The 25,808-nt window shown below is 44.5% G+C and overlaps 1 protein-coding gene across 2 annotated transcripts in view; it reads right to left on the bottom strand.

Annotated features, from left to right (window-relative positions):
* The window catches only part of ADAM12 (ADAM metallopeptidase domain 12), a 532,069-nt gene that overhangs the window by 426,106 nt on the left and 80,155 nt on the right, over positions 1-25,808 (bottom strand). For both annotated transcript variants that reach the window (XM_063434720.1, XM_063434721.1), the window contains exon 3: positions 6,206-6,279. In XM_063434720.1, the coding sequence (XP_063290790.1) occupies positions 6,206-6,279 (74 nt within the window). The remainder of the gene's footprint in view (positions 1-6,205; positions 6,280-25,808) is intronic.

The following is a 25,808-nucleotide window of genomic DNA, read 5'->3' as shown; positions in this document are numbered from 1 at the left end:
CCCTAGTTGCTCCATTTCGGAAGATGATCCATGCCTTCTAAACCCGACACATTGATACTTTACCATTCCCACCTGAGGTGATGCTAGTGCACCAGACACTGCTACCAATGAATTACTCTAAATCCTCTCTCCTGGTCAGATCGCAGATTAGAACAAAAACCAAAACGCTAATTCCAACCAAATAGAAAAGCACAACACAGTTCTCCTATAGACAATGGCTTTACTCAGTTAAACAAATATGTTCCTATAGGAAATGATTGATATGTACAAATACTCACTTGACACTAAGTGGCAACTCTGGTGAGAAGACACACAAACCATTGTAAAATCTGAACAATATACCTGAAGACAAACTCTGAGTTCTCCTATGCCAAAACATTTGCTACACATGTGATTTCTGCCATATATGAAACTATTTGGACATTCGGTCTGGTTTACACACCTATTGTCACAATCTTTCTGTATATTTTACACCACCATATGTGTTGATATACACAGTGTATCCCTACCCTACTTCCTCCATTGACCCAAACCTCCCAAAGAGCTACTTACCTTTCTCATACCGTTCCCCTAACCTTGAGAGCCCTCCGCTTTTTCTAGTCCAGTTCTGTATAGTTTGCTTCCGATGATTACTAATCTATCTTGTTGCGACATTTTCACTTAACTATTCATGTGTTGCCCTTTCCCTAAACCACAATGAAATTTCAATATGTTAAACAAAATGTCTACTACAGTCACATAATGCAACTATGTCCATTATTTGTGCTAGTAAATTCTTTAGTACATTTTGTTTTAATTTCTACTAATCTAAAGTCATTCTTTCTAGCCTGTGCACACACTTGTGTTCCCACCACACCCTCAGCTGTGTGGCTACACCAACAGGTTCACTTACCAATGCGAGAGCTGCCGGGAATTCAAAGTGATTTTGAAATTTAAGGCATAAATAGTTAAACAGGAAAAAAAAAATCTCCAAGTCAGCTATCCTTCCATTTGAACATGAATTCACTTTGACTCTTGACCATGTATCAATGTAAACCTCAATTCACAGGTGCCATTTCTCTCTAAGGCAAATATATAAAATGTTTATATATTTAAAAGCAAAATGTCTACATGAAATGGTCCTCTTTACTGTGCTACTACGGGGTGCCTTCAGAGATCATTGTAGATATCAGTAAGGTAGCATTCTCTTTTTAATGAAGAGACTAAATATGTCTAATAAGCAAAAGACAGTAAGGCCTACGTGTATTAGAAAAATCCCCACAAAACTGCCAACTAAGCGAAACATTGAATGAAAAAAAATTACGCAATGTCATCGAACTCTGAACAAGATAATGCTGGAAAGTGTTAGTTTCGATAACATATGGAGCAATACATCAGGCTAGATGCGAGCCAAAAGAGATAGAATACTTTGCAAGCACTCCAGGGCAATGATTTGTGTTTTTGGAAAGTAAGCCGCAAGTGGGATTTAAGGTTGAGGTCACAGATGTTTATGCTAAACATGAAATTAAAGGCCTCTATTTTCGAATAATCTAATGCAGAAATTATGAGGATTGGTTATGCATGTTTTGTTGTTTAAAGAATTCAATAATGGGTGTAAACCATTTCTTGTATATCAAAAGTCTATTATAACAAAGCTTGGACGTTTAAAGTATTTAAAGAGACAGTAACCAGAAGATACGCAATGTGAATATGTTTTGTACAGAGCGGCTGCAAAATATTCAGTTACCTAGGTATACAGTGTATCAACTGACATTAAATGTTGTCAATTTGCAATTTGCTGTTGAATATATTTTTTATAGTAGTGACGTAGACAAACAGGGTACAGGGAGGTTCTCTCAAAAGCAAATGTAAAAATAATAAATACCGTATATACTCGAGTATAAGCCGAGTTTTTCAGCACATTTTTTGTGCTGAAAAACCCCAGCTCGGCTTATACTCGAGTTAATGTCTGTATTATGGCAATTTACATTGCCATAATACAGACTGGGGGCTGGCAGCGAGCGCTTACCTCTCCTTCAGCTCCTGTCAGCTCCCTTCTCCTCCGCGCCGGTCCGTTCAGCACCTCTGTCAGCTCCCAGTGTAAGTCTCGCGAAAGCCGCAGGGTCATAGTGCGGCTCTCGCGAGACTTACACTGGGAGCTGACAGAGGAGCTGCACGGACCGGCGCGGAGGAGAAGGGAGCTGACAGGAGCTGCAGGAGAGGTAAGTGCTCTCTGCCAGCCCCCCTCCCCCCACTGAACTGCCAATGCCACTGAACCACCAGGGAAGGAGAGCCCCCCCTCCCTGCCATGTATCAAGCAGGGAGGGGGGACGAAAAAAAATAAAAAATTATAATAATAAAATAATATATATTCAAAAAATAATAATAATAATAATATATATTTTTTTAAATAATAAAAAAAAAAAGCCCAACATACACAAACACACACACTGCATCACACACACTTACACTGCACTCATACGCACACACACATGCTGCACTCATATACACACACACACACGCTGCATTCATACACACACACACTGCATTCATACACACACACTGCATTCATACACACACACTGCATTCATACACACACCCACTGCACTCATACACACACCCACTGCACTCATACACACACCCACTGCACTCATACACACACCCACTGCACTCATACACACACCCACTGCACTCATACACACACCCACTGCACTCATACACACACCCGCTGCACTCATACACACACCCGCTGCACTCATACACACACACACGCTGCACTCATATACACACACACACACGCTGCATTCATACACACACGCTGCATTCATACACACACGCTGCATTCATACACACGCTGCATTCATACACACGCTGCATTCATACACACACACACACTGCACTCATACACACACCCACTGCACTCATACACACACACACTGCACTCATACACACACACACTGCACTCATACACACACACACTGCACTCATACACACACGCACTGCACTCATTATATACACACAGTGAAAATAAATATTCAATTAGTATAATTTTTTTAGGATCTAATTTTATTTAGAAATGTACCAGTAGCTGCTGCATTTCCCACCCTAGTCTTATACTCGAGTCAATAAGTTTTCCCAGTTTTTTTGGGTAAAATTAGGGGCCTCGGCTTATATTCGGGTCGGCTTATACTCGAGTATATATACGGTAAAACATAGAAACTTACTTTTCACAGATTTAAATATGGAATAATGCACAACAGAAAATCTGCCTTCTGCATGTTTGCACCTTTATTGCAATAAGGTGCCTCTCCCCCTCCCCCGCCCAACAAAATGTTGGTGAGTGGATTTCCATTCAATTAATTGTTTATGCAGGAAAAGACATGCCGTTAGAATGCAAAAGGTGGTTACATTCACATTTTGCAAGAAAAATACAGAAAATGTTTAGCCTCTTAAGAACAGTTTGGGTAAGCAGACACTCATCAAAAAGTGAATTGACACTGGTACAGCGAATATACATATAATATGTTCCTGATGTCTGTCTTCTAGCTTAACTTGATCCTGATAACTAAGATAGAGCAATAGTACATTAACCATAGCAACATGTAGCGGTTAGGGACTGAACTGTGTAAATACACTGATAAGGAAGTATTTCGGAGCAAGAGAGGGCGTGACATAGGGGGTGTAGCTATTAAAATAAATCTCTACGGAGAGCTTTTGGCATTTCAATGGCTGTAGAGGCACAGATCATCGGCCCTGCAATCAGGAAGCACGCCAGTGACTGTCTGACTGACAGCCACTAGAGGTGACCTTTGGCAGCAATGTAAACACTACCTTTTCTAAGAAAAGGCAATGGAAACACTGCTGAGACTGTTTGGACAGTCTCTTTGCCCCGGAGCCACTACATTAAGTTGCAATGGTTCTGGTGCCTAGAGTGCCCCTTTTAGTAATGTTAAAATGCTGCAGAGATAAGAATGGTATGCATGTCATAAGTCCAGTACGACATAAACAAGATCATTAAGAATGATACGCAATTCATCCAAACTTATTGGTTGGGAAAGCATAAAGCTCTCGCAATGTGTGTTGTAATTCATTAGGGAATTTATGAAAAGCTATAAACCATTTATCTTTCCATTTTCTGAATGTTTTAGAGATGACAGGAGAGTAATGACTTATCATAAAATTGTGACATCTAATTCTGGGCTGAGCAAATATAAAATGGATTAATTATAATTGTTCATCTATTGGCACTAAACTTCTAAATCAGGCAAAATTAAGTCTCGGAATTAAGCACACTGAGAAATTATATGTTTATCACAGCACTAAGGTTTCCTTTGCAAATGTATACATTACTTAAAATGTTGACTTTTATAAATCAGTGTTAATCATCATGATAGATTACAATTAACACAGTTGTTACATAAATCCTCTAGACTTGTCTGCGAACAAATAAGAGTTTATTTCCCAAAATGAAAAAAAATATTCACAGATATGTAAAAGTTATCTACTTGGCTTAAAATTTCAAGTCCTAAGCCACTAGCCAACCAGGTTTAAAAGGTTACTCGCCACTGCAAGCCTGAAGGGTCCATGATACACTCACCAGTTGTTCATTTTAATGGTTCATTTCTAGTCGCTAAGACTCAATTTGCACTCTTAAAAAGAGAGAATATTTTAAATATAAATATATATATATTATGTACTTGGCTTTCAAGGGTTTGTCATTCCAAGATTTTGTGCAAATACACACACACACACACATTTTTGACTACAAACATTAAAAGCCCCTGCATGCTATGTTAATCTTGCACGGGATACCTTGAGCCAGAAGAATATTGTTGAGTTGGAACAACATTGGGACATATGTTATCAGGTTAGTTGGCCTTCACTTGGCCTTCAAGGGGGCATCACCAGTGACGCAATGTGTGTTGTTATTGGTCACACCAATAATGGGGCACGTCGGTCACAAAGGCACACGTCAGTCTGGCATCAAGCACGTGAGGCTGACCTACAGCCTCTGGGTCTCCCATCCTACAGGACTATACAGAGAGTACTTCTGCCAGGGACAGATCCCGATTTCCTTGGATCAGGATGGGCAAGAGGTGGGTCTTTAAGAAGTGGTCATCAAATTATTTTTGGGCTCAAGCCTTGGGTGTATTTTTACCATAGCATGCCCCAGGTTTAGAGCCCTGACACCAGATGAGCATGCAGATAGGATAAATCAGATGGTGAGTACACCTACTTCAGTATATCCAGTGCTTGTTCAAATGTCAGAGCTGCAGGTCTCATTCAAACAATGTCAAAGCAGTACACCGCACACTCATATCCTAAAGGTAGGATAGTTGGGAATTCAAAGTGATTTTCATATTTAAGGCCAATGAAGCCAAACAGGAAGCATAGGTGAATTGAAGAGTTTTTCAAGCACAGCTATTTTGACTATCATTTTGAAATTCGCTTCAAACTCACTTTGAATTCCCACTTTAGTGAATAAATCTGACAAATTCCCAGAAAAGTCAAGATCTGCTATTCCGTTGCCAAAAAAATAAATACATTGAAATTGTGCATTTTGCTCTAACTTACTTTACCAGTTTTTGCTTAAACATATTTCCTATTCAACAAATAATATTTTTTATATTAAAGTGTCACTCGCAAAGTTCATTATGCAGAGAATACAATGTACTCTGCACGTTGGTTTCCCAGTGCAGGTTACAATTGCGTGATTTACAAAAATAAAAATCCATGAATATGTGAAAAAGTAGTTGTTTACATGAGCCAAGACATTTACCATAAAAGGACATTCATTCACTAAAATTTTGCAGAGAAGGCAGAAATGTTTTTATTTTTTTTGACAAGGTTAAACCAGGTGAATGGAAGTCTATGCAAGCAACTGCATATGTGTAATTATAAACCTTCAATGTTATCTCTTTAAAGCAATTATATGGCATATCTTAAAGACAAGCCATCAACACAGAAATCGATTTGGCCCCTTAATCACTTTATAGGTATAAATCGGCTGCATTCTGGAAGACGTATGATTTTAGATGGAAAAGATGGCACCAACATAATGATTAATACTAGTTTTCTCTGTGTCCAGTTTTCATGTCCAGCAAGGACACAGCATACTGGAGATGCTTATTGTGATCTTCTGTGCGATGTCCTGGTATAGAACGCAATGACACCAATTTATAAAAAAAAAAAAAAAATACAAATAGAATGGATTTACTGTACTTACTCATTTCTCCGCAGATTGATCAGCAGTTGTCTATCTTTAGCTCTTAATAGGAGTTTCAGCGCTGAAGGATAACCCTGGAAAGAAAAGACACACGGTAATTAAAATACGTGTGATAAGTTAAACACGTAGAATGTTACCGTTAAAATGGTACAAACTGCACTTCCGACAGTAGATAATCAATTGGTTGGATAGAATCAGCTTCGCTATCTACAAGTTGCTGATATTTGCAAACTTACACACATACATACATACTCAAACACACACACACACACACACCTTTTTTGCAATTGTCTTACTGCTGGGAAATATTTGACTTAATATGTGATTCCGCATAAGAACATCAGATATAGCAAATTTCAAAAGGTCAATATCTAATATAAAGAGGCTTCTTACAGAGGTGTGAGTACCCTAATTTAACACAAATAGGCAGGTTAAGAAGAACTAGATTATAATAATGCATTTTTAATGGGCAGGGTGACCTTAGGCACACACCAGTCATATGAATAACTTCTCTATATAAGCAATATTATAATGAAAGCATTGCATGCATAGTAAATGTGTTATTTAACATGTTATTCTTCACCAGATGTAGGATTCATACATTCCAATCTCTAATTTGGGGGATTAGTATATGGCGTTTAGTTTAGACTTAACATTAGCTAAAGCAGGTACCCATGACTAACTCATCGCCTCAGAAACAGATGCCCAATATACCAGTCATTTTTAACAACGAATAAAGGAAACAATTACAAATGCATGAAGTCTCAAAAAATAAATAACAAATAAAAGGATTTGTGATATTGGCCATGATGACCGGTTTGGGAATCACTGTTTGAGGGTGTAATTTTTTTTCTTCTTTTCCCAACTTGGTGGATTAATTATATTTAAGTAGAAACAACAATGCAACACCCCCGATTCAGGGCCTTTATATGTTGGAATTGACCATTGATGAGTTTGCAATGGGCACTTCATGCTTGCAGTGGCAAGTAAGTTTTAAAGGAACACTATAGGATCAGGAACACAAACATGTGTTCCTGACCCTATTGTGTTAAAACCACCATCTAGTCCCCCTTGGCTCCCTAAAAAAATCTTACTTGCATTCAAGTCTGCAGCTGCTGCCTCTGCCTCTGAACTGCATGCTGACATCATTAGAAGTGGTGGCCTGAGACAATCACAATGTTTCCCCATAAGATTGGCTGAGACTGTCAAAGAGGCAGATCAGTGACAGAGCCAGCACAAGTCAAACACAGCCCTGGTCAGCATCACCCCATAGAGAATAATTGAATCAATGCAACTCTGAGTAAAGTTCAGTGTCTGCATGCAGAGGGTGAATACACTGAATGGCAGTGCTACACACTAGGCAGCACTGCCTCAGGAAGCACCTCTAGTAGCCATCTTAGAAGCGGCCAGTGCAGGTATCCGTAGGCTGTAGTGTGAACACTGCATTTTCTATGAAAAGGGAATGATTCTACTTACCAGAACAAATACAATAAGCTGTAGTTCTGTTGACTATATAGTGTCCCTTTAAGGCTGGCTAGAAGGATAGGGCATGCAAATGTTAAGCCCTTTTTCCCATGCATCATTTATTCTTGTAAAAAAGGGATTTCGGCATACCAGGGATCATTGCTCTTGAGCGGTCACTCAATATACCGTTCTAATATTGAAATGGGAGGACTATGAAAAAAGGACAGTGGTAGCAAAAAAACAAACAAAACAAAACATACACATAGGTAGGGGTAAAGGACATTGTAAGGCATGGTAACTTTAAAAGTGAAAAGATGAACAGATACAAGGCAGGCTGCTATTTATGATAGAGCGTAACTTTATCACCGTGTTGCCACCTTTGTCTCCTATACTAGTGTAAAAGATAGTGTACATTTTTTTTTGTGACTCACAATATGCTCCAAAAAGATTTGCAATTTCATCAGAAACATACTGGAACCAAAGTTAAACCCAGTACAATAAGCACTTTTAAAATTTGACCCAGTTTGTAAAGTTACCCCCCAGGACTTCCTTGTCCTAATTGACTTCCTGAGAACATATGACATTATTGATCTTTCTGATCCAGCTCTACAAATGAATTCCCTCGGGCACAAGCAACGCAACAGCCGACAATACAAAAACACACTGTGGTATCCATGACATCCACATTTTGTATGAATGTGCTCAGATTTCTTCATCTCTCAGCGCTACCATTAGCAGTACATCTCTAGTCATTGTCAGACTATATATATATATGACTATAAGGGCATTTGGTTCATTCACTACTTCAAAATGGTTGAAGATGACTTGGCATAATGAAAACCTATCTGAATCCTAATAAATACCAAGTATAAGAGACTTCAGAAGCAATTTTATCCAGTATGAATTTAATAGATTATCATTGTAAAAAATTGTCATCCTGAGAAATTCATAACTGTTGCAATCAGATTGTAGTTTACGAGGAAGACTACATCTTATTTAGAGGATACATGATAATTAACAGCAATTAAGTAAAAATAAGCTACACTTATTTTTAGGGAACTGTAAAAAGACCTTCTGGTGCGTGCATATTGCTAGAATGCATTCATCAACGGTTAGTGCAATGCATGGTCCTATGATTTTCTACTGCAATCACAAGAACTTAAGCAGTCAGAGAACAACTCTATGACTTTGACTAAAATGTTGGACACGATAATTAATGCATGAACACTTCAATACATTGTACATGCTTTTCCCCCACGGACGACGTGCCATGTTTCAAAACGGACATCTGACAACATGAGCAATACCCAAGAGCTCGAGGTGGAATGCGTGATTATGACTATCGTAAATCAACGAACCAATAAAACGGTGACGTGGAGTTCTTGGATAATTAAAGTAAAATTAGTTTAAGCACAGCAGCTATGACACAGACATTCTGCAGGGAATTTCTTACAATAAATAAAAAAAAAATGATAATCTCTTCCTAAATTCACTGTTCCTGGAATCTTGCAAAAAACTAATTCAAAAGGAAACAATTACAAATACATGAAGTCTCAAAAAATAAATAAAATAAATAAAAGGATTTGTGATATTGGCCATGATGACTGGTTTGGGAATCACTGTTCGAGGGTGTAATATTTTTCTTCTTTTCCCAACTTGGTGGATTAATTATATTTAAGTAGAAACAACAATGCTAGATTGCATTCATCAAAGGTTGGTGCAATGCATGGTCCTGTGATTGTCTATTGCAATCACAAGAACTTAAGCAGTCAGAGAACAACTATGACTTTGACTAAAATTTTGGACACGATAATTAATGCATGAAAATTTCAATACATTGTACATGCTTTTCCCCCACGGACGACGTGCCATGTTTCAAAACGGACATCTGACAACATGAGCAATACCCAAGAGCTCGAGGTGGAATGCGTGATTATGACTATCGTACATCAACGAACCAATAAAACAGTGACGTGGAGTTCTTGGATAATTAAAGTAAAATTACTTTAAACACAGCAGCTATGACACAGACATTCTGCAGGGAATTTCTTACAATAAATAAAAAAAAAAAAATATGATAATCTCTTCCTGAATTCACTGTGCCTGGAATCTTGCAAAAAACTAATTCAAAAGGAAACAATTACAAATACATGAAGTCTCAAAAAAATAAATAAAATAAATAAAAGGATTTGTGATATTGGCCATGATGACTGGTTTGGGAATCACTGTTCGAGGTTGTAATATTTTTCTTCTTTTCCCAACTTGGTGGATTAATTGCAGATTATGTTAACGTAGTGTACGTATAATCTTAATTTTAATAATGACAGGAGGCGAGTATTTTGCATAAACTTTCTTTACTTATGCCTCCAGCAGCACAAGTCAATCAATCAAAAACTTTTAACCAATCCTAGGCCAACATAGCCTGTATATAAGTCTTTGGTGGGCGTGTCTATTCCTCTTTCTTTGATGTGTGAAATCCTGTAATGTCAGGTTGTGATGTATCTTTTAAACTGGAACTCTAACTTTGAACGAACGTAACTTGGATTGAAGCTTGAGGGGTCTTGTTGCCCGGCTCCCGAGTCATCTTATGCTGGAAAAAAACAGAAATAGGTGAAAGATGTGGAAATGAACTATTGTCCGCATGCAACCTAGACCTGATTCAGTTACTTAACATGTCTAAAGTATTAGGTTATAGCATTGACAGTTCTATTGAGTTGTTAGCTAGTTAATTCTATGCGGTTTACGTGAGGTTTATGTAGTATGAAGGTAACAGTCTATAAGGACGTCACAACTGCCTGTAAAATGCTAGAATCGGCGAGTATCAAGGGGGGGACAATCCCAAGATCTAAGGGGGGGGGGGAAATACTCGCCTCCTGTCATTATTAAAATTAAGATTATACGTACACATAATCTGCAATTTTATTACATGACAGGAGGCTTCCTATTTTGCATTTTTAACGCTGTGGTAACAACGAAAAAGATGCGTGAGAGGTCTGTCGAAAGTAGAAAACTCGGAAGGTGTTTTCTCTAGTCCAGTCTGCCGAGCGCAAGATGTCCGTTAGTGATGCTCCCGCCGAGTATGCACGCGAAGCCGCCGCCCCGCGTACCGAGTGGGCCCCGAAATTCGGTTCTACCCCTGCCAGGGATAAGAGCCATCGTACCCATCTGGCCAACGTAGTGGTAGTTACGGGTTTGTATGGTTTGGTGTAAGATACCAGAAGTTGACCCGATCGGTAAAAACGGAGTGGTTCGGTAACTTCTACGTACCGAAGCAAGGTGGTCACGACGCATAGCCGCGGAACCGTTGGAAAAAATGGATAAGACACGGATGTGGAGTCCGTCTTAGTCCTGCGAGACACCATGAAGGTAACCCCTACTGGTGTAACAGTGAAACCGTTTACGTCAAAAGCCCCAACATCCGCGACCCTACGAAACAAAACTAAACATAGAAGGAGAGTCAGTTTGGCTGATAGTTGTCTCAATGACAAGGACTCGTTGTCCGGCCAGTTCCTAAGGAACTACATCAACGTCCCAAAGAGTGTTATACTTCGGGACCGGAGGTCTGGCTAGATTGATGCCCCGAAGTAGACGGCATATCAGGGTGTTTTGACCCACTGGTGTACCGTCTATCGGGGTGTGGGCCGCCGAGATGGCGGATCTGGTGATATTAATTGAGTGGTATGCTCTTCCTTCCGAAAACAGGTTTGACAGGAAATTTAGAATGCAGGGAATAGATGCTGTAAAGGGATCGAGGTACCTTTCCATGCACCAGCGGTTCCATGTGTTCCATGCGGATAGGTAGCTGCGCCTAGTGCCAGGTGCCCAGGAGTCCCATAACAGGTCTCTAGTCGTCTGCGATAGGCCTGAGACGTTCCAGGATCCCTGGAAAGACTCCAGGCCACCAGTTCCAGATGATCTTGTGTAATCAACGGATGAGGTTCCCCGTCCGGGTTCACTAGGAGGAATGGGAACACTGGTAAGAGTAGTGGATGGTCCTGTGATAGAGCTAGTAGGTCCGGTAACCATGCTTGGCTCTTCCATAAAGGTGTGATCAGAATCAGAGAAGTCCCCGCTCTGCGTAGGTGGTGGAGGACTCTCGCCAGCATCGAGAAAGGTGGGAACGCGTAAGCTCCTGTTTGTGGCCATTGTTGCAGGAACGCATCCACTGCTTCACTTTGAGGGTCCGGGAGCCAACTGTAATATCTCGGTAGTTGAGTGTTCGTCCGTGATGCGAAGAGGTCTATGTGTAGCAGACCTCTTACCTGCCTTATCCTGCGAAAGATGGTGGTGTCCAGGTGCCAATCGCTGCTGTCTCTCCAGTGTCGAGAGAACCAGTCTGCTGTGAGGTTGTTGACACCCGGTAGATATTCTGCCTTGATCGTGATGTTGCGGGGTAGGCAGAATCGATAGATGTCCCTCGTCGCTTCTGTCAAGGCCCGTGATCTGGCTCCGCCCAGGTGGTTTATGTACTGGACTGCCGAAATGTTGTCCATGGGCAAGAGTATGCAGCAATTGGACATGTTCTTGGCCAAACTCCGGATCGCGAAGGAGCCCGCTATCAACTCCAGGCAGTTGATGTGTAGGAGCTTTTCTTCCTCCGACCATGGTCCTCCGGTGGACGCCTGTGCGCAGTGGGCTCCCCAGCCCCATAGGCTGGCGTCCGACTCCAAGACAAAGTCCGGGTTCGGACCGAATATGGCTCTGCCGTTCCAGGCCTCAATGTGCAGGAGCCACCATCGGAGTTCCGTCCGTATTTCTGTTGACACTGGAATCCAGTGGTCGTATGTCTGTCCTTGTCTCAAGTGATAGGATTTCGCCCGTTGCATGGCCCGGTAGTGTAGCGGTCCCGGGAAGATCGCTTGTATGGAGGACGATAAAAGGCCTACCATTCGGGCTAGAAGGCGAAGCGGTATTGAGTCTTTTTGAAGTACCCAGCGTATCTCTTTCCGTATTGCCGCAATCTTCGCAGTGGGTAAACGGAGGGTACATGTTCCCGAGTTTATTTCGAATCCCAGGAACTGAACCACCTTGGCTGGTTGTAGTGAAGATTTTTCTCTGTTTATGATGAAGCCCAAAGATTCTAGCAAGAGCACTATGGATCTCGTTTGAGAGTGAAGCCTGGGTGCTGATTCGCAGAATATCAAAATATCGTCCAGGTATATTAGGCAGCGGATGCCTTTCTCCCTTAGGTAAGCCATTACCGGCTTCATGAGTTTCGTAAAGCACCATGGTGCTGAGCAGAGGCCGAATGGGAGACAGGTGAATTGGTAGGTGAGATGGTTCCATGTGAAGCGGAGGAAAGGACGGCTGACGTGGGCTATCGGTACCGATAGGTAGGCGTCCTTTAAGTCTAGTCGAGTGAACCAGTCGTGTTGTAATAGTAGGTCTCTTAGAAGGTGGATTCCTTCCATTTTGAAATGTCTGTATGTGACGAAAACGTTCAGTTGCCGTAGGTTGATGACTGGTCTGTAGTCTCCTGTTTTCTTTTGGACTACGAAGATGTTGCTGAAGAAACCCGTATCGTCCGGGGCGGCTTCCACCGCCCCTTTGTCGAAGAGGGTTTGAATCTCCTTGTCTATGATTCCGGTGTGTATTGCCGACGCTCTTATTGGAGGTGGGCATCGGTCTTGTACCGGGGTGTCTGAGAACTCGATCTCGTAGCCGGTTACTGTATTGAGGATCCATTTGTCCGAAGATATCTTCTCCCATTCCTGTGAAAAAAGAGACAGTCTGCCTGCAGTCATGTACGAAAAAAGACAGGGTGTGTTGGGAATGCTCACCTGTATTGAACCGTCCGCGTCCGCGGGTGCGGGTGCCTCTGGAACGGAAAGATCCTCTCTGGAAGTTGGTTCTTGAGGTTGGGAAGAAGGCTTGAGATGACTGGGGCCTGTAGGCCAGAATCGGCTGGTGGCTCGGCCCCTTTGGCGACCAGCCCTGTCAAAAACTCCCCGGCGTGGTGTGGTGTTACGAAAAACTTGCCTGATGGAGGCCTGAGCCTTATTCAGAGTGGTGAAGATGCTTACATGTTTTTTGAGTTCAGTTATGAAAGAGTCACCGAAAAGTTGACCGTTCGCCAGCGGTCCTATTTCTTTTCTACCCAGCTCCATCAATTTTGGGTCCATCTTTAGTAATGCAGTTCTGCGGCGTTCTGCGCACATTGCCGCGTTGGTGTTACCCAGCATACAGATGGCCCGTTGCGCCCATTCACGTATAGTGTGGGCGTCCAGTGCGGTGCCCTGGGAGAGGGCTAGGTCGGCCAAGTATAGCATTTTTGCTAGAGGGCCCAGGATGTCTAGGAGCTTGTCTTGGGATTCCCTAAGGCCCTTCTCTATCCCTTTTCACGGGTCCCGACCTGCGCGGGACATGAACAGGGATACGGTAGTATCAAATTCCGGGGTCAGTGCGATTTTATCTGGTAGTGTGGGTCTTGGGCATTCTGCCCATAGTCTCGCCCTCACTTCTTTGTCCATTGGCTTTCTCAGCCAGAAGTGGATGAACTGAGCCAGGTGTTCTGGTAATCCCCATTCTGTTGATCTTGGATGTCGGATCGTGCGGGGGTCGAACATGGTCGTTCCTTGGGGGTCTATGAAGGTGCCCTCTTCCTGCTTATCCCGTGAGTGGTGAGGGAACTCCTGCTCAAGGTATGTGTCTTGATCGTAGTCCCTGTCGTCTCCCTGGACGTCTAGCCATTCTTCGTCTTCCGAGTGTGAATCCCCCGCCTTCCATTCATCCATGATGTCAAGCGATGGTGGGGGGTTGCGATCGTCGTCCTCCGAGGACGGAGAATATGGAGGGGAAGGTCCTCTCTTCGTTGCCTGGCGGCTCTTCTTCAACGGTGTTTTGCCTCTTTTTCTCTGGGTGTCCGATACGGTGCCCTTCCGTTGCCGTTTGGTAGCGTGGAAGTCTCCGGGAAGGGCATCGTCAGTCAATTCCGTGGGTTGTTCAGTAGCCGTGTCCAGTTTTGGGTTCTGCATAAGCAGTCTGCCGATAGCTTTCTCCACGGAGGCGGCTACCGCCGAGTTAATGAGTGTCTGCCAATCTGATGGTGGTAACTGTGGTGAATCACTCATCTTGTGTTGTGTGTTGGGTCTGTCTGTTGAAGACAGGAGAGTGTTAGGATCTGAAATGCGTGAAGTGCCGTATGATACAGCTTCCACTTACTATAGTGGATATCATGTATAGAGTCACATATATATGATAGTATGGCAGGGGACGAGCCTGCTAGTATTGAGTCACTAGATTTAATAGCAGGGGTACGTCTGCTTGTATTGGGACAGTTGTACTGTGCCTTTAAAAGTATAGCAGGGGATGAGCCTGCTTGAACTGTGCGTTAAGATGTGCAGCAGGGGATGAGCCTGCATGCACTGTGCCTTTAAGATGTGCAGCAGAGGGGAAGTCTGAGGATACTGACACCAAATAAATATACACAGTGTAGGTAGAGAAAACAAGTTGACATATACATATGAGAGAAAGAAAAGGACGGGTCGTTTGAATCACGACCGTTAGGAGCGCTAATGGCCGTCGTGGGTCTCGCGGGAGCGAGATCCAAGATGGCCGCCGTTCGCGCCAAAATGACAGTGCGGTCCGCGATCGTGATCGCGGTCCGCCGTCAAGCCTCTAAACGCCGCACAAATAAAGCGGAATGTCCCTCCAACCCCACACCCACCTCCCAAAGGGTCCCTAAGCGAGCTCCATACCCCAGAAAAGTGCGGTCGTGGTAAAAACGCCGCGGGTAGGAGACAGTACAGGGTGAGAGGAGAGGTAGGGCAGAGAGGGAGAAAACAAATATGGAGAAAGGAAAAAAACTAAATAAACATATAAATAAAGGAAAACAATGAATATTATCCTAGCAATATTAAATAAATATAGAATAAACTCTGAAGGTAGTACTCTGACCTGTGCCTTCTGGAAGCAGCAAAGAAAGAGGGATAGACACGCCCACCAAAGACTTATATACAGGCTATGTTGGCCTAGGATTGGTTAAAAGTTTTTGATTGATTGACTTGTGCTGCTGGAGGCATAAGTAAAGAAAATTATGCAAAATACTCGCCTCTTGTCATGTAATAAAATTATATTTAAGTAGAAACAACAATGCTAGAATGCATTCATCAAAGGTTGGTGCAATGCATGGTCCTGTGATTGTCTATTGCAATCACAAGAACTTAAGCAGTCAGAGAACAACTATGACTTTGACTAAAATTTTGGACACGATAATTAATGCATGAAAACTTCAATACATTGTACATGCTTTTCCCCCACGGGCGACGTGCCATGTTTCAAAACGGACATCTGACAACACGAGCAATACCCAAGAGCTCGAGGTGGAATGCGTGATTATGACTGTATCGTAAATCAACGAACCAATAAAACGGTGACGTGGAGTTCTTGGATAATTAAAGTAAAATTAGTTTAAACACAGCAGCTTTGACACATACATCCTGCAGGGAATTTCTTACAATAAATTTTAAAAAATGATAATCTCTTCCTGAATTCACTGTTCCTGGAATCTTGCAAAGAACCAATTCATACTCTTCTTCTGAACCCCCTCCCAGATAGCAGCCATCTAGGGCAGTGAAGAAAATAGACTATTCATTTTTACTGCATACAAATGGACAGGAAGCTGGTAAGGTGGTCACTTCCCATTTAAAAACGTTTGCACTTCTCTTAAAGAATAAGAAATATAACACCTGCTTATTGCAGAGCAAATTATCTACAATTTAATTAAGCAGCACATTGTCATGCTTGGTTACATTCAGCTTTCATTTTGTATTAATTAAATTAATTGTGCCGGTGTTCATGTAGAAAATAAAATCATGCTCAAAATAAAACTGACATATTACAATTGTAATATACCGTAGTTATCTTAAATACAAATTCTCTGTGTCTAGTGAAAATAAGTATATATTTCCCTAAAGTACATTGTAGACATAAGACAGAGGAAACATTTGTGTTCGTGTGAATTCCAAAGGTAAAGTATGGGGTTCTAATTCCAGAATATTTTCAGACTACTTTCAGTTTGAAGCCATTTTAGTGGAATAGCTAGATGCCAGAGGGGATCTTGGCAGATCCAAAGTAAGGCTCAGACATCTGGGATTGTTAGTTTGATAGAACACTTACATTTCAACATATCTGAGAAACGGTGATTCTCTTTTCTGCTCTCGTATCAGTCTTGGCACAGCTGACCCCGCCTCCATGGCGAAGATGATCAAATTTGATGATCTCAGCCAATTCAATGCTTTCCTATAGGAAAAATGCAGTGTTGCACCAATCAGCATCGCCTCATAAAGATGCATTAAATCAATGCAGCTCTATGGGGAATGTTCAGCACCTACATGAGTGGAGAAAGTGAACGCCATTGCTGTACAGTGACACAGGAAGAACCTCTAGTGCTTGACTGAATGAAAAGGCAGCGATTGAAACATTGAAAAGCTATAGACACCAGAGACACTACATTAAGTTGACTAGAGTGTCTGGGGCCTTCATTTCATTAAATGTATATTTAGGACCAGGGATCAAAGACTGGTCCAAGGATAAAGTCAGTAATCAGGCTTTATAAACAAGTTAAAGCGATACTATATAGTGCCAGGAATACAAAGCTGTATTCCTGGCACTATCGCTCTCCCTTCCTTCCACCTCCCTTGCGCACTCCCCTATTTGGTGCTGGGTCGAAGCTCCTCCTCCTCCTCCTCCGTCCTGCGATGAGCAGACTCTAATGCGCATGCGCGGCAAACACCACATGCGCATTAGACCTCCCCATATGAAAGCATTGAATCAATACTTTCCTAAAGGGAAAAATCTGACGCTGGAGATCCTCATGTAGAGTGTGAGGATGTCCAGCATTCGACACCGGACCAAAGGTCTGTTTCAAACCAGGAAGCCCTCTAGTGGCTGTCTCGTCGACAGCCTCTAGAGGCAGACTTAGTGCTGCAATGTAAACATTTCAGTTTCTAAGTGCACTAAGTGCAATAGGCACACTGCGCCTAGACCACTTCAATGAGCTAAAGTGGTCTGGATGCCTACAGTGTTCCTTTAATGCATGTAGATTAAAGGACAGCAGTTTCTTACATTTGTATGACATTTATTTGACATATTGTATCATAATGTTTTGTGTGTGGTTTAGACCAGGGGTGAGTGTATAAAGTGCTCACCAAGACACACACTTAAGGTCATCTACAACCAGGATCACAAATTCTGAAAATTGAATAAAGATAGCAATATTGATCATTAATGGCCTTGACTTTTGTAGCTTACCTTCATCTCTGAATACGGCAACTTTCAGCATTTTCTACATAAGATGTGAGCGTGCATGGATACTGAGGGTTATACACTTCAGATAGTAATGTATGATAGCTGAGCTGCAGTATGACACCTTGTGCATACATCCCAATTAATCAGCAGATACATATTCAAGAAAGAGTTTAGGCAATGCATTTTTACTGGTCCCCTCGCCAATGCATAAGAAACCTAGTTCCAAATAAGGCCTCTCCCATCGTGATATAGGCAGTTAGCTATTGTGCGAATCTTAGGAGATCCTAAATATGCACGTAAGGTGCCTCAAGGACCAGCTTGGTACGCATAACTACAAATTACTTGTTAGCAGTTGCTTGGGTGTCTTGCTGTGCACTTAATGTAGTGGCAGTAGATGCACCCTGGAAGTCTCTCTGCACGAAATCTAAATATACATGAGTTTGTTGGAGAACTATAATTTAATATCAAACAATAGGAAAAACAGATGGGATGGCTACACTGTATTAATATGTAAGCAGGAACATATTGAAGCAAATACAGTATGTTCTAAAATAATTATAGGATGAAAAATCGCCTTCCCTGTCGGCAAGCTGGACAGATCCGTAGTGAAGCTTCTATCGTCGTTCTAGACTTGTTCACTGCCAGTAGGCACAGTTTCGAATCAAGGAGTTTTTACTGCCTTCATAGAAGGAATATTTGTTGAAGTTCATTGTCTGGAAATATTCATGCTTTTTTTTCTCTTCCACTGCTTCTCGAACTGACAGGCAGCCAAAGCAAGGTCTTCGTTTAAGAATATTTTTTTTTCTTCCTCTCTGTAAAAGGTCTGTTCCTAAAGGAAATCCCAATGCAGCAGTTTACAATTTTAGAACGATAACATAATTTAATAACACAAATATGGCATTAGTGGAGAATAATAAAGTTAATTAAAATAATACACGGGACGTCTGCTGTATGTATTTATTTATTTTTGTTTATTTAGTTTTATCTCTGCAACAATATAGAAATCCAGATTGCAAAAAGGTTAACTTCAGTGATCCATGATAATCAGTGCTTTTGTTTAGGTGCATAAAGGTTTTCCACTGTGAAATAAGCAGAAACACTGGCATCTTTCATTTCCCATGGGAGAAAACATAAACACAGTTGCTGAAAGTAAAAGTAAATCCCAGCTTCTTTAGCAGTCAATCAAGTAAATATATTTTTGCTTATATTATATATCGAATTTCTCACCCCTCCAGGTAGTAATTTTGTGTATCCCTCATTCTCTGGTCCTCCACAGGCCTTGGAGTCTGAGGATTCAGTCCATTATCTTAGCTGCTCCAAGACCTGCACTCTTCTGGACAGCAATCTTAGATGTCCCACCTGGAATCTGCTGATGCCACTTCCCCAACTTGGTGGTCACAGCCTCAAGTGCCCCGATCATAATTGTGGCTACTACTGCCTTCAATTTCCATATCCTTAGCTCCTCTTTCAGTCCTTGGTATTTGTTTGTCCACCTTTGTTCCCTCTTCCTGATGTTATGGTCATAAGGAAATTGGGTTTTCTGCCAGACTTGAAGTTTCTCAAAAACTGCAATGATTTACATTGCAGGACTAAGGGGGACTGGGACAACACACCCAGACCACTTCAATGAGCTTCAATAAAACAATTATTGAAGTGACTATCACTGTTTTATACCTGGGTCCCAATCAGGAGGTCACCAGGAGAACAATGACTGTTGGATCTGAATCAGGAGTTTTGACTGGGCTGCGAGCATCTTCCAATTCTTGGAAGAGCTCTATAGTGCTGGGTAGAAAGTCACGGTCACTTTCGCTGCACTCTCAGTCAGGGCCGGCGCTTCCTATAAGGCAATCTAGTCAGCCGCCTAGGGCGCCATATAGGAGGGGGCGCCCTGCGCCCCCATCGCCGGCCCTTTAAATGCCACAGCCGCCTGAGCGCTCTGTAGAGAGCGCTCAGACGGCTGCCGCACTGCCTCACCTCCCCTTCCCTGTAGCGTGGCCGAGCTCCTCTGCGGTCCGCGACCCAGCCGGACTAACAGGAACTGCACACTCTCAGTGTGCACTTCCTGTTAGTCCGGCTGGGTTCGCAGACCGCAGAGGAGCTCGGCCACGCTACAGGGGAGGTGAGGAGAAGATTGGAGGGGGGGGGGGGGGGGGAAGAATGTGGCGAAACCAACTTCGCCACTGTGAACTGGAGAAGCCTGGTTGCTAGCCTCCTGCCCTGCGACTACGGCCCCTGGACATATTGGGACTTTTGGGACTAATGTCCCTTTAAGACTTTGTAACATATCACAGTAATACTGTCTTAAATATTATGTAGGTATTTATGTGTTCAGTTAAACTGGGGATATGTAGAAATGTGTGTTTTATGTGTTAAATGTATCAGTATGTAATTTTATGTCTTTTACTGTCTTTTTGTAACCATGTGGTTAATGGAGTCTGACTCTAGTCCTAGATAATTGGATTACTTCTCCAATTATCTCCAGGGCAGAAGGGAGGAAGCCGGGATGCATTGTGGGGGATGTTTTACTTCTGTTTGAGCCAGATTGTGCCATGCTGCAAGCTAGGGGTTTTAAAAGATACTTTACTAACTTTTGAACCCCTGGTCTGATCCATGCCATTTTTTAATATGTTGTTCCCCTGAATGGATTGATTGTGAATATGTATTTTTATGCGAATAGGATGTATGGTTTTGAAGTTACAGATATTGTGTAAAAGTTATGTTTTAAACTGTATAATAAGTGGATTATCTCTCAGGCTAAGGGGAGGGGATGTGTGGGTTGTACCATATCTCGGATTGGTTATTTTATGCCTCCCCTTGGGTGTGGCCTGTATGTGGATTATTGTAATAAAAGCCAGACTGGGTGTCCCAGTCCAGAGTTGCTGTTTAACCCTGAAGCTGGAGTGTGTCTCTTTCTTGGGGGGAAGGGGACTGTATGCCGACTGCCAGGAGTGTAAGCTGTCCATATTGCTTTTCCTGTTCGGCTGCTTCCAGGGTTCGTGTGTCTGCTGTTCGAGAGTTGGTGAATTCGTGCAGTTTGGGAGTTCGGGAAGTTGGTGCTCATGGTAGCTGCTGGTCTATGGAAAAGGGGATTATCGCCTAAACGCATTTTTCCCCTTTTATGCTGAAACGGTCCGTTACAATTGGTGGCAAGCGGCGGGATCGTTCCTACAACCAGAGGGACAGCTACAGACAACACCATTCCTGGATTACAAAGTGAGGGCAACGCCAGTACCCGTACAGCGCCCCTATCTACAAGGAACCAACTGCAGCAGAGCAAGCATGGCACCCAGCTACACTCAAGAGGCGTATGACAGAGAGGTCACCAAGATACTGGCTTTATGCGGACCCAACCTCTCAGAGGATATAGTACAGCGTGTGAAGAAAGCAGTGCGAGAGTACTTGCCGTGGGAATCAGAGCGGGCCAGGGGGTTTGCAGTCCTTCCTCCCCAGCGGCAGTGTGTACCCCAGGGAGCTGATGGTGTCGTCCATCCTCCCCAGCGGCCGTGTGTGTCCCAGGGAGCCGAAGGTGCAGTCCTTCCTCCCCAGCGGCAGGCTGAGTTACAGGGGGCAGAGGTAGTTGTTCCTGCCCCCCAGCAGCAAAGTGATATGCCAAGAAGGCAGTGTGAAGTGAAGGGAGAGGAGAGCAGCGTCCTCCCTCCCCAGCGGCAGTGTGTACCCCAGGGAGCTGATGGTGTCGTCCATCCTCCCCAGTGGCAGTGTATGTCCCAGGGAGCAGAAGGTGCAGTCCTTCCTCCCCAGCGGCAGTGTGTACCCCAGGGAGCTGATGGTGTCGTCCATCCTCCCCAGCGGCGGTGTGTAACCCAGGGAGCCGAAGGTGCCGTCCTTCCTCCCCAGCGGCAGGCTGAGTTACAGGGGGCAGAGGTAGTTGTTCCTGCCCCCCAGCAGCAAAGTGATATGCCAAGAAGGCAGTGTGAAGTGAAGGGAGAGGAGAGCAGCGTCCTCCCTCCCCAGCGGCAGTGTGTACCCCAGGGAGCTGATGGTGTCGTCCATCCTCCCCAGCGGCAGTGTGTAACCCAGGGAGCAGAAGGTATCGTCCTTCCTCCCCAGCGGCAGTGTGTACCCCAGGGAGCTGATGGTGTCGTCCATCCTCCCCAGCGGCAGTGTGTCCTGCAGGGAGCAGAGACAGTCAGTCTCGCACCCCAGCAGCCGGACAAGAGAATGAAAGGGGAGACAGCTGGTCCCCCTTTCCACCAGCAGAGAGAGTGGCAGGGAGAGGAGCCTGCTAACCCCTCTCCCCAGCGGCAGTTTACCATCCAGAGAGAGGAGCTTGTGACACCCTCTCTCCAGCGGCAGCCTAACCCACAAAGGGGAGATGTTAAGCCCCACATCTGTGCAGATGGGACCGTAGTCTCTGCACTTGCAGCACCAGGGGTAGGGACGGTCGGTCCTGTTCCCCAGCCACAGAGCCATATATCCAAAGGGGAGACAATCGGTCTCCAGCAACCAGGCTCCAACCAGACTAACACTGTGGTAGTGCTGGCAACAGGACAGAGTACCGCTGGTCTCTGCCCCCTCAGCAACCCACCAAGGCAGCCTATCAGTCCCCCACACAGCCGTGGTGAGGCACCTGAACCTGGACAAAATTCTCCCTCACCCAGGTGTAGTAACTGTTTATTGTGGGTGGGCTGCCCTGCTGTTTCTGTTTTGTGGGTGGGTTGCTGGACTAACCAGGGCACTGACCGGCAGGAGGTCAGATACCCTGTTAGTCTAATTGGTAAAGGGGAGAATTGTGGCGAAACCAACTTCGCCACTGTGAACTGGAGAAGCCTGGTTGCTAGCCTCCTGCCCTGCGACTACGGCCCCTGGACATATTGGGACTTTTGGGACTAATGTCCCTTTAAGACTTTGTAACATATCACAGTAATACTGTCTTAAATATTATGTAGGTATTTATGTGTTCAGTTAAACTGGGGATATGTAGAAATGTGTGTTTTATGTGTTAAATGTATCAGTATGTAATTTTATGTCTTTTACTGTCTTTTTGTAACCATGTGGTTAATGGAGTCTGACTCTAGTCCTAGATAATTGGATTACTTCTCCAATTATCTCCAGGGCAGAAGGGAGGAAGCCGGGATGCATTGTGGGGGATGTTTTACTTCTGTTTGAGCCAGATTGTGCCATGCTGCAAGCTAGGGGTTTTAAAAGATACTTTACTAACTTTTGAACCCCTGGTCTGATCCATGCCATTTTTTAATATGTTGTTCCCCTGAATGGATTGATTGTGAATATGTATTTTTATGCGAATAGGATGTATGGTTTTGAAGTTACAGATATTGTGTAAAAGTTATGTTTTAAACTGTATAATAAGTGGATTATCTCTCAGGCTAAGGGGAGGGGATGTGTGGGTTGTACCATATCTCGGATTGGTTATTTTATGCCTCCCCTTGGGTGTGGCCTGTATGTGGATTATTGTAATAAAAGCCAGACTGGGTGTCCCAGTCCAGAGTTGCTGTTTAACCCTGAAGCTGGAGTGTGTCTCTTTCTTGGGGGGAAGGGGACTGTATGCCGACTGCCAGGAGTGTAAGCTGTCCATATTGCTTTTCCTGTTCGGCTGCTTCCAGGGTTCGTGTGTCTGCTGTTCGAGAGTTGGTGAATTCGTGCAGTTTGGGAGTTCGGGAAGTTGGTGCTCATGGTAGCTGCTGGTCTATGGAAAAGGGGATTATCGCCTAAACGCATTTTTCCCCTTTTATGCTGAAACGGTCCGTTACAAAGAGTATGGGAGGGAGGGGGGGGAGAGGGGAGAGTATTACAGGGAGGGAGGGGGGAGAATATTACAGGGAGGGGGGAGAGTATTGGAGGGAGGGGGGGAGAGAGTATTACAGGGAGGGAGGGAGGGGGGAGAATATTACAGGAAGGGGGAGAATATTACAGGGAAGGAGGGAGGGAGGGGGAGAATATTACAGGGAGGGAGGGAGGGGGGAGAGTATTACAGGGAGGGAGGGAGGGGGAGAATATTACAGGGAGGGAGGGAGGGGGGATAATATTGGAGGGAGGGGGGAATATTACAGGGAGGGTGGGAGGGAGGAGAGTATTACAGGGAGGGATGGGGGAGAGTATTACAGTGAGGGAGGGGGGGTTAGAATATTAGAGGGAGGGGGGCAGAGTATTACAGGGAGGGAGGGTTGGAGTATTACAGGGAGGGAGGGGGAGAGTATTAGAGGGAGGGGGAGAGTATTACAGGGAGGGGGAGAGTATTACAGGGAGGGAGGGGGAGAGTATTACAGGGAGGGAGGGGGAGAGTATTACAGGGAGGGAGGGGGAGAGTATTACAGGGAGGGAGGGGGGAGAATATTAGAGGGGGAGAGTATTACAGGGAGGGAGGGGAGAAAGTATTACAGGGAGGGAGGGGGGAGTATTACAGGGAGGGAGGGGGAGTATTACAGGGAGGGAGGGGGAAGTATTACAGGGAGGGAGGGGGAAGTATTACAGGGAGGGAGGGGGGAGTATTACAGGGAGGGAGGGGGGAGTATTACAGGGAGGGAGGGGGGAGTATTACAGGGAGGGAGGGGGGAGAGAGTATTACAGGAAGGGCGGGGAGAGAGTATTACAGGGAGGGGGGAGTATTACAGGGAGAGAGGGAGGGGGAGAATATCAGAGGGAGAATATTACAGGGAGAGAGGGAATGGGGGAGAATATTAGAGGGAGGGGGGAGTATTACAGTGAGGGAGGGAGGGGAGAATATTACAGGGATGGGGGAGTATTACAGGGAGGGAGGGGGGAGAATATTACAGGGAGGGGGGAGAATATTACAGGGAAGGAGGGAGGGAGGGGGGATATTACAGGGAGGGAGGGGGGAGAATATTATAGGGAGGGAGGGGGGGAGAGTATTACAGGGAGAGAGGGAGGGGGAGAATATTGGAGGGAGGGTAGAATATTACAGGGAGGAAGGGGGGGTTAGAATATTAGAGGGAGGGGGGCAGAGTATTACAGGGAGGGAGGGGGGAGAGTATTAAAGGGAGGGAGGGGGGAGAGTATTACAGGGAGGGGGAGAATATTACGGGGGAGTATTACAGGGAGGGAGGGGGGAGAATATTAGAGGGAGGGGGAGAGTATTAGAGGGAGGGAGGGGGGAGTATTACAGGGAGGGAGGGGGGAGAGTATTACAGGGAGGGAGGGGGGAGAGTATTACAGGGAGGGAGGGGGGAGAGTATTACAGGGAGGGAGGGGGAGAGTATTACAGGGAGGGGGAGAGTATTACAGGGAGGGAGGGGGGAGTATTACAGGGAGGGAGGGGGGAGAATTACAGGGAGGGAGGGGGGAGAGAGTATTACAGGGAGGGGGAGTATTACAGGGAGGAGAGAGGGAGGGGGAGAATATCAGAGGGAGAATATTACAGGGAGAGAGGGAGGGGGAGAATATTAGAGGGAGGGGGGAGTATTACAGGGAGGGAGGGGGAGAATATAACAGGGTTGGGGGAGTATTACAGGGAGGGAGGTAGGGGGAGAATATTACGGGGGGGAGAGTATTACAGGGAGGGAGGGAGGGGGGAGAGTATTACAGGGAGGGGGAGAATATTACAGGGAGGGAGGGAGAGTATTACAGGGAGGGAGGGGGGGAGAATATTACAGGGAGGGAGGGGGAAGAATATTACAGGGAGGGAGGAAGGGGGAGAATATTACGGGGAGAATATTACAGGGAGGGAGGAAGGGGGAGAATATTACAGGGAGGGAGGAAGGGGGGAGAATATTGCAGGGAGGGAGGGGGAAGAGTATTACAGGGAGGGAGGGGGAAGAGTATTACAGGGAGGGAGGGGGAAGAGTATTACAGGGAGGGAGGGGGAAGAGCATTACAGGGAGGCAGGGGGAAGAGCATTACAGGGAGGGAGGGGGGGGAGAGTATTACAGGGAGGGAGGGGGGGGAGAGTATTACA

This window comes from Pelobates fuscus, chromosome 10 (genome assembly GCF_036172605.1).
Source record: "Pelobates fuscus isolate aPelFus1 chromosome 10, aPelFus1.pri, whole genome shotgun sequence".
NCBI classification, from domain to species: Eukaryota; Metazoa; Chordata; class Amphibia; order Anura; family Pelobatidae; genus Pelobates; species Pelobates fuscus.
This window is presented reverse-complemented; position numbering and strand designations above follow the sequence as displayed.